Source organism: Piliocolobus tephrosceles, chromosome 21 (genome assembly GCF_002776525.5).
Source record: "Piliocolobus tephrosceles isolate RC106 chromosome 21, ASM277652v3, whole genome shotgun sequence".
Classification (NCBI taxonomy): domain Eukaryota; kingdom Metazoa; phylum Chordata; class Mammalia; order Primates; family Cercopithecidae; genus Piliocolobus; species Piliocolobus tephrosceles.
The window spans coordinates 3,539,181-3,548,626 of record NC_045454.1 but is presented as its reverse complement, the minus strand read 5'-3'; the positions used below and the strand labels follow the sequence as shown (position 1 = coordinate 3,548,626).

The 9,446-nt window shown below is 48.2% G+C and overlaps 1 protein-coding gene across 1 annotated transcript; it reads right to left on the bottom strand.

The window, feature by feature from the left end:
• Positions 1–4,096: 4,096 nt before the first annotated feature.
• On the bottom strand, positions 4,097–9,446 carry AURKC (aurora kinase C). The gene is made up of 7 exons (XM_023184376.1): positions 9,163–9,446; positions 8,713–8,758; positions 8,265–8,456; positions 7,812–7,950; positions 6,633–6,781; positions 4,914–5,088; positions 4,097–4,398 (listed from the first exon to the last, which is right to left on the bottom strand). The coding sequence occupies exons 1-7, from the start codon at positions 9,218–9,220 to the stop codon at positions 4,228–4,230; spliced, it is 930 nt and encodes a 309-aa protein (XP_023040144.1). The 5' UTR covers positions 9,221–9,446; the 3' UTR covers positions 4,097–4,227.

Here is a 9,446-nt window from a genome sequence, read left to right as displayed (position 1 = left end):
CAAGTGATCCTCCCACCTCAGCCACCCGAGTAGCTGGGACTACAGGCACACACCACCACGCCCAGCAAATTTGGGTTTTTTTTGTTTTGTTTTGTAGTTTTTGTAGTCAGAGTTTCACCATGCTGCCCAGGCTGGTCTTGAACTCCTGGGCTCAAGTGATCCACTCACCTTGGCCTCCCAAAGTGCTGGGTTTACAGGCGTGAGCTACCGCATCCAGTCTGCTCAAAAAAATTTTTTTAATTAGCTGAGCATCCTGGCGCACCCCTGTAATTCCAGTTACTCAGCTGAGGTGGGAGGATCTCTTGAGCCCAGGAGGTCAAGGCTGCAGTGACCTGTAATCACACCACTGCACTCCAGTCTAGGCAATAGAGCAAGACCCTATCTGGCTGGGACAAGATGCAAATGCACTGTCTCTCTTGGAGCTTCTTTGGCCAAGCTCCGTCTTCACATGGTCCAATCACTTTTGCTTTCGGTACTGGCCCAGAGCCCTGGTAAGTGGATTTGCCATTCCTTGTGTCTTGGAGTGGGCGAGCTCATGACTCCAACTTTGAGCGTGATCAGTTTGAAATGTCTGCACAACCACGAAGCGTCTGTGTCACCGCAGTTCAATCTCTGACTGAATATTGGGAGAGAAGTCGTGCCTGGACATAAAAATTTGGAAGTTTTTGGCACACACTGTTATTTTAAGTTATGATACTGGACAAGACCACGAAAAAAAAAAATGAGCATAGATGGAGAAAGGAATGGAAAGAGGTGAACATTGTTAAACAAAAATTACAGGAGCTCCTACAGTAGGCCCCACCGACCAAACCAAAATGGAATCTCTCATGCTAAATATCATCTAATCAAACTGAAGCTTTAAGGATGCAGACCGATCCCAGTTTTTCCTAAAAGCAGATTTCAGTCTACCTGAATTAGTGAAATTAGGAAGTCCCCTCTGCTTTAACCCTTAGAAAAAAAGTAACCTGTTAACCAATCAACTTTTTTTTCTATTGTTCTATTTTATTGTTCCCACCTTATAAAACCCCAGTGTTCTGCCATTATCCAGTGGGAACCCTAATTTCTATTGTGTAGAACAGAGATTGCCCCAATTCATGAATCACAAACAAAAGCCAATTAGATCTAAATTAGTTGTAATTTTTGCTTTTTGACAACCCTGAACTAACTGGTTGCAAACAAGAAAGCAACAAAGTCATGTTAGGAGTTACAACAATCTTTTAAGAATTATACAGGCTGAAATTCTAGCACTTTAAGAGGCTGAGGCAGGCGGATCACCTGAGGTCAGGTGTTTGAGACCAGCCTGGCCAACATGGTGAAACCCTGTCTCTACTAAAAACACAAAAATTAGCTGGGCGTCGTGGCGGGTGCCTGTAATCCTAGCTACTTGGGAGGCTGAGGCAGGAGAATCACTTGAACCCGGGAGGCAGAGACTGCAGTGAGCCAAGATCATGCCACTGCACCCCAGCCTGGGCGAGAGAGCAATACTCCACCTCAAAAAAAGAAAAAAAAAAAGAATTATATTATACAAAACTTTAGTACTCTCCATTGGTGACTGCTGTTTTTTTTCTTGTCATGACTATGAAGGTTAGAGAATAAAATCCAGCTTTCAATGATTTGACAAATACATTATGGTTATGAAAATGGAAACAGGGTGTACAGAAAATGCCCTCCAGAGATTTAAAAGTGGAGAAAGTATCATGACAGGATGTTAACTGAGTGGAAATGGAGATGGAATCAATTTCCTAGACGGTATTATTTATAAATTGAGATTATTGAGCGATGTGGCTTAATTAGCATGCAAGCTGTTAACACTGTTATCCATCACTGACAATACTATTTCGCCCAATTTAGAAGAGTCATAATTCTCCTTTTCACATATGTATGACCCTTAGGGTTAGTTTTGGCATTGGATGCAGAACAGATATTAAAGTTAATATGTTTATATTCCGTCATGGAATGTCTGGGATCAGTGCAGGTGAGGAAAGCTATGTAGATATTGGTGACAATTTTTTTTTTTTTTTTTTTTTTTTTGAGACAGAGTCTCGCTCTGTTGCCCAGGCTGGAGTGCAGTGGCCGGATCTCAGCTCACTGCAAGCTCCGCCTTCCAGGTTCATGCCATTCTCCTGCCTCAGCCTCCCGAGTAGCTGGGACTACAGGCGCCCGCCATCTCGCCTGGCTAGTTTTTTGTATTTGTTAGTAGAGACGGGGGTTTCACCGTGTTAGCCAGGATGGTCTCGATCTCCTGACCTCGTGATCCGCTCGTCTAGGCCTCCCAAAGTGCTGGGATTACAGGCTTGAGCCACCGCACCTGGCCTAATTTTTTTTTTTTTTTTTTGAGATAGAGTCTCACTCTGTTGCCCAGGCTGGAGTGCAGTGGCACGTAGCTGGGACTACAGGCACGAGCCACCATGGCCAGCTAATTTTTGCATTTTTTAGTCGAGACGGGTTTTTACCATGTTGGTCAGGCAGGTCTCGAACTCCTGACCTTGAATGTTGATGTGCCTGCCTCAGCCTCCCAAATTGCTGGGATTACAGGTGTGAGCCACCACACACCTGGCCTGGAGACACTTTTAAATCCCTCATGGAAGGCATGTCAGTGTCTTCATTATTTAAACATATATCATCTGGTGATCAGTGCTGAGGCCCTAGTGATTTTTCTATCCTTACCTGCCAAAAATTTGCCCAGTAATGTGTTTATCCAGCACCTAAAATGTATAAATAGCAGAGTTTATATGTATGAACCAGTTAATTTGTTAGGAATTGCCAAGTGTTTGAAATGTTAATTCAGGAAAACTGATAGGATAAAGCAAAGCATAGAGAGGTAAGCACTGTGTCTTCTCATGCAGGTAAAAGAAAGAAAAAAAAGAGAGGCAAATACTGAAGGTGCAGGTTAAAAACCATGAACCAATGTCTTGGAGTATTTAACTTACAGATCTGCAATAGTGGGAGCTGCTCATCTGAGTGAAGTGGCTGAATTATTTATACTCACGTTAGTGGGTCTGGTCATAACAGAAATCATGCCTGCAACTGCTGGACATTTCACAATGAGGAGCCTTTGTAGAATATAATGATAGGAGTAACATTAACAAGGCAAACCCCATATAATGTGCTTAACAACTAAAGTTAGGAGAAATACTAACTGGTGTAACTGACTGCACTGATCAAAAAACGTATTGGAGCTTACAGCTGAGTAGTTTAGATGCTTACTGTGGTGGTCAGTTTATAATGGGTGCAGGGAGCAGCTGACACATGGAACTGTCACAGAAGGTTACAGAAGGCTGGAAGGCCACTCCCCAAACTGCAGCATGCAGTAATTTCAAAAGAGGTAATGTTATATTTATTATGAGGAATGACTTATTCTAATGTAATCAGAGTATGACACAACACAGAGGTGCTAATGTATTCGTTTGAGAATTGGGATGCACTGATGTGCAGTGAAATATTTTATTTCTAAGACAGCAGCATATTGACGTCCATAAAAAGAGAGTGGATCTTTCGGTTGATGACAGTCTTGTTTTACAAATGGTGTACTCCTGAAAACATGGAGAAGAATAAGTTGGATCAAGGAGCCACTGTGATAGGTGGCAGGTTATGTACCCTCAGGGCATTTATCTGCAGAAAGTAGGCAAGAGTTTTCTTTTCTTTTTTTTTTTTGAGACGGTGTCTCACTCTGTCTCCCATGCTGGAGTCCAATGGCACGATCTTGGCTCACTGTAGCCTCTACCTCCCAGGTTCAAGTGATTCTCATGTCTCAGCCTCACGAGTAGCTGGGATTATAGGTGCCCGCCACAACGCCCGGCTAATTTTTGTATTTTTCGTAGAGACAGGGTTTTACCATGTTGGCCAGGTTGGCCTCAAACTTCTGACCTCAAGTGTTCCACCTGCCTACGCCTTCCAAACTGCTGGAATTGCAGGCGTGAGCCACCGTGCCCGACCTGAAAGTAGGCAAGAGTTTTCAAGGAGAATGAAGTCACCATCTCCAGAGGTGGAAGGTCGGGGTAGCAGGGAGAACCACCTTGGGCAGCTCTCATGGGAAAGAGTTCCCACAAGACATATTCTACCCAGTCTCATACTAATTCACACAACTATGAAGAGCTGGTACGAAATGATTCAGCTTTTATTAATTAGCATCTTACATCTTAAGAGAGAAAAAAAATAAAGACAAACGAGGTGGCAGAGCCAGGAGAGCTCCCTGAACACACACGAAGGAACAGAGGCAGATAGGGCTCAGGAAGCCACCTGGGCACAGGGAGGCAGCACCCTTCGGGAGTGGGCCTGAACCCAGGGGTGCTTCAGGATCTGGGCCAGGGGCAGTCGCTCCCAGGGCTGGTATCTGAGAAGCTTGGAAATCAAGTCCCGGGCCCCCAAAGGCATTGATAGTGGAAACCTCACATCTACCTGATGAGGCCAGGAGAGAAGGAAGAGAAGTCTGGTTAATTTCTTTTCTTTTTTTTTTTTTTTGAGACGGAGTCTCGCTCTGTGGCCCAGGCTGGAGTGCAGTGGCCGGATCTCAGCTCACTGCAAGCTCCGCCTCCCGGGTTCACGCCATTCTCCTGCCTCAGCCTCCCGTGTAGCTGGGACCACAGGCGCCCCCCACCTTGCCCGGCTAGTTTTTTGTATTTTTTTTTTTCAGCAGAGACGGGGTTTCACCGTGTTAGCCAGGATGGTCTTGATCTCCTGACCTTGTGATCCGCCCGTCTCGGCCTCCCAAAGTGCTGGGATTACAGGCTTGAGCCACCGCGCCCAGCCTATCTGGTTAATTTCTTTGGTCAATGTTGTCCCTCTTCTTTGAGCCTTGTTAAGGCGCTGTTCTGGACCACAGCAGACAACGCTGTGTGTGTGCCCCAGTTCCCACAGCCCAGCAGCCATCACTGACCAGTTCCCTCATGAATGCCCAAAAGTAACTGTCCCACCTTGAGGATGCGTCTGTAAGTCTCACTGTGGGAGGCGCTCTCAAAGGGTGGATATCCCACCAGCAGCTCATAGCAGAGCACTCCAATGCACCACAAATCCACCTTTTCGTCATATGTTCTCCCCTCAATCATTTCTGGGGGCAAGTAGTCCAGTGTTCCACACATTGTCTTTCTCCTAGAGGAAGGCAGAAAAGGGAGTAGGTACTAAGCAGAGGCCCAGGATGAGGGAAATTCTCCTTCCCCAGCTTTCACTGAGATGTGGAGACCCTAGGACATCCTGGAAAGTCTCTCCCAAGCACAGGAGTTTGGAGAGACAAATTTTTAATATGGATCAAGGTTCGGAGAAGGTAAGTACTGGGATGGCCTATTCATAAATCCATATTTTGGAAGTATGGTGATTTAGCTCATGCTCCAGAATGTTTTCACAGAATAGTCTCAGCATTAAGAAAGATCTAGAACAAACTGATGGTATATCCATGAGAACCAAGTAAATAAATTATGGTAAGAAAATTTCTGTATGAAAATTATTCATACAGAAAAATACACTGCTGGAATTGTGGAGCAATGACTTTTTTTTTTCTTTTTGAGATGGAGTCTCGCTCTGTCGCCCAGGCTGGAGTGCAGTGGTGCAATCTCGGCTCACTGCAAGCTCCACCTCCCAGGTTCACGCCATTCTCCTGCCTCAGCCTCCCGAGTAGCACAGGCGCCCGCCACCACGCCCGGCTAATTTTTTGTATTTTTAGTAGAGACGGGGTTTCACTGTGTTAGCCAGGATGGTCTCAATCTCCTGACCTCATGATCCGCCCGCATCGGCCTCCCAAAGTGCTGGGATTATACGTGTGAGCCACCATGCCTGGCCAGCAATGACTTTCTTTACATGCAAACTTACTGGTATAGTTATATATTAACAAAGAACAGAAAATAAAAGGTTTGATTGGATCACATTATTTAAATTTACAAATACGTATTAAGTATATGTATTTGAAAAAGGCAGCATAGGCCAGGCGTGGTGGCTCATGCCTATAATCCCAGCACTTTGGGAGGCCGAGGTGGGCGGATCACCTGAGGTCAGGAGTTGGAGACCAGCCTGACCAACATGGTGAAACCCGTCTTTAGTAAAAGTACAAAATCAGCCGGGTGTGGTGGCGCATGCCTGTAATCCCAGCTACTTGGGAGGCTGAGGCAGGAAAATCTCTTGAACCTGGGAGGTGGAGTTGCAGTGAGCTGAGATCACACAATTGCAATCTAGCCTGGGCAACAAGAGCAAAACTCTGTCTCAAAAAAGAAAAGAAAAAGGCGGTATTTCAGCCAGGCGTGGTGGCTCATGCCTGTAATCCCAGCACTTTGGGCGGCCAAGGTGGGCAGATTACCTGAGGTCAGGAGTTCGAGACTAGCCTGGCCAACATAGCAAAACCCCATCTCTACTAAAAATACAAAAATTACCTGGGTGTGGTGGCACATGCCTGTTATCCCAGCTACTTGGGAGACTGAGGCAGGAGAACCGCTTTAATCTGGGAGGCCGAGATTGTGCCCCTGCACTCTAGCCTGGGTGAAAGAGTGAGACTCCGTCTCAAAAAAAAAAAAAAAAGAAAAAGGTAGTATTCCAATACAAACCCCAAGTTCGTATCTAGGTTTTACACATGGACACATGAAATACATTAAATTGGGTCATTCCTAACTGGTACTCAGAACTCACCCTACCACCACCACGTGACCTACCTCAGGGAGGGGGTGTGCACAGACCAGCCAAAATCTGCAATCTTCACCTCACCCCTGAGCCCCAGCAGCAGGTTCTCTGGCTTTATGTCTCTGTGAATCACTTTCTTCTCATGGCAGTAGGTCAGGGCGTCTGCCAACTCTTCTATTATCTGTGGGTGCAAAGAAAAGTCACCCTGAAAGTGAAGCCTGCCACAATTTCCGTCTGAGGTGGAACGCTCATCATGAATTGAAGGATTGCAGTGGAATCTTTTTGGTCCAGCAACTAACTGCACCAGTTACTGGTGTGTGGGGTGTGGAGTTCCTCTCCTTTTTATGTGGTCTTATAGGACGGATGGTAAAATGGACACAGATCCTCCCTGTTGTCCTAGCACAGCAAGTAGCCAGATACAGAACCTACACTGAGCCACTCAGATGATCTCTTACAGGACTTGAGGCCCGAGGAAATGAAACAGAAACAGGAGGAAAGACGGAAGACCACTCATCCTGGCAGAGCAAGCTGATGGGACCATTGCAGCTGGGAAAATCATTGCCATGATTCCCTTTCCGGCACCCTCTAGAAATCTCTTTGTACCTATCTCTAAGCCAGTTCTAGCCATTTATTCAGTGAACTCCTTCACAGGCTTTCAATATGTTTCTTTACATAAGGCAGTGGAGTTAGATTCTGTTGCTTACAACCAAAGAATCCAAACCTTTTTTTTTTTTTTTTTTTTTTTTGAGACGGAGTCTTGCTCTGTCGCCCGAGCTGGAGTGCAGTGGCCAGATCTCAGCTCACTGCAAGCTCCGCCTCCCGGGTTTACGCCATTCTCCTGCCTCAGCCTCCGGAGTAGCTGGGACTACAGGCGCCCGCCACCTCGCCCGGCTAGTTTTTTGTATTTTTAGTAGAGACGGGGTTTCACCGTGTTAGCCAGGATGGTCTCGATCTCCTGACCTCGTGATCCGCCCGTCTCGGCCTCCCAAAGTGCTGGGATTACAGGCTTGAGCCACCGCGCCCGGCCAGAATCCAAACCTATACACAGTACTTACTAATATTCTGGAGATACAATGAGGCTAATTAGGGTATCCAAGGATGAAAGTAAACTTTTCAAAAGGCAATCCGGACCCTCCTGACAGCCACAAAGAGAGCTCCCACCAGCCCACAATAAACTCATAGACCCCAGAGCCTCCAGTCCCCCACCTCACCGTGGCTGTGCGCTGTTCATCTAATTTCTGGCTTTTTTGCAGCTCCTTGTAGAGCTCCCCCCTCGGAGCATATTCCAGAATCAGGTACACCCGGCGTGCATCATGGAAATAGTTATACAGGCGCAGGATATTGGGGTGTCTGAAGGATTAATGTTGGAAGAGTCAGATTTCTCCCTGAGGCCTATCATATGATGCCACTGTCACTGCCTGGTCACACAACTGGCAAATTATGCTGGGACCAGAATAACAACAGCCCTATCTGGGAGCGAGTGAGGGGAAAACAGAGGAACCAGGATTCTACCGTCTGACCCAGGGTAGGAGGTAGTGTACATGGAATGAGCTGCAGAGAAAAGTCTTCAAGGTATAAGTGAAGGGTTTACTTGGGGTGAGTATTTGGGGAAAATGCTGGGCTCTGACGTCAAAGATGAAAGAGCAAGCAGAGACTGTCCGTACTGTAGATGCGCCTGGATCTCAATTTCCCGACGCAGCTGGTGCTCCAGCCCTTCCTTCTCTATCTGCGACTTGAAGAGAACCTTCAGGGCCACAATGAAATGGCTTTCCTTGAGCCGAGCCAGGTACACATTCCCAAATTTCCCCTTGCCCAGGGGACGCCCGATTTCAAAGTCATCGACCGTGAGGCGCCGCCTGACAGGAGAGGAAGAAAAGAGCCTCAGCTTGGGAGGTAGGGGAGGTGGAGGGACAGTCAGGGACCCCAACGCTTTCCTTCCTCTTTCACTGTATCCTCCCTCTGCCGCTTTCCCTTCTCACACGGGCCTAGTCCTGTGTTCCTCAGGACAGTCGTTCTCAGTCCCAGGAGCCAGCACCCCACACACCCAGCCTGTCCTTCATCCCCACGTCCCACCTCCCTTCCTTTTCCAGGTACCAAACCCAAGGGGCTCACATGGCTGGGCTGCTGGGCTGCGGGGCTGTTTGGTTTGCTGCAGTCACTGAGAGAGAGGAAAGGAGACGGGACGGAAGGAGAAGGGGAGACAGAGAGGGCAGGGGAACAGCAGAGGAGGGAAGAGGGAGCGAGAGGCGAGGGGAAGAAGGGGAGGAGAAAAAGAGAGGGCAGGGGAAGGCAGGGGGAGAGAAGGCGGGCGGAGGCGGAGGGAGAGGTAAGGAGAAGAAAGAGTAAGGTAAGGGAGGGAGGGGTGAAGAGGCAGAGAGAAAGGAAGGGGAGGGGAGAGTAGGGGAGGGAGAGGTGAGAGAAACAATGGGAGGGGAGGGAGGGAGTGGGTAGGAAAGGAAAAGGTTGGGGAAGGGAGATGTCAACAGATGTGTCTTCTGCGCACCCGACCCCTGGCCCAGTCCCCAGCCTTCCCCGCGTCCTTTCTCCGGCGCTGGCTCTCACCCGCTTCGCCTGCAGGCTGAGCTCTGCCCGGCTGCACCGCAGCTCTGGGGGAGCTCATGGGGAGAAGAGGTGACGGCGCGGACGCCTTCCTGAGCCCTCTGGATGGCTGTTCCCTTTCACAGGGTCCTGAAAGGGGTTGGGGGTCACTTTCTGGCCGAGGCGCTTCCGATCCTGCTCGTCCTGCGGCCTCACCGAGGTCCCAGACACACACAGCCTCCGGTATCCGCGGCGTCGTGAGCAGCCGTGGCTGCGCGGCCTTCTTTTATACCCGGCGCTGCCCGCTC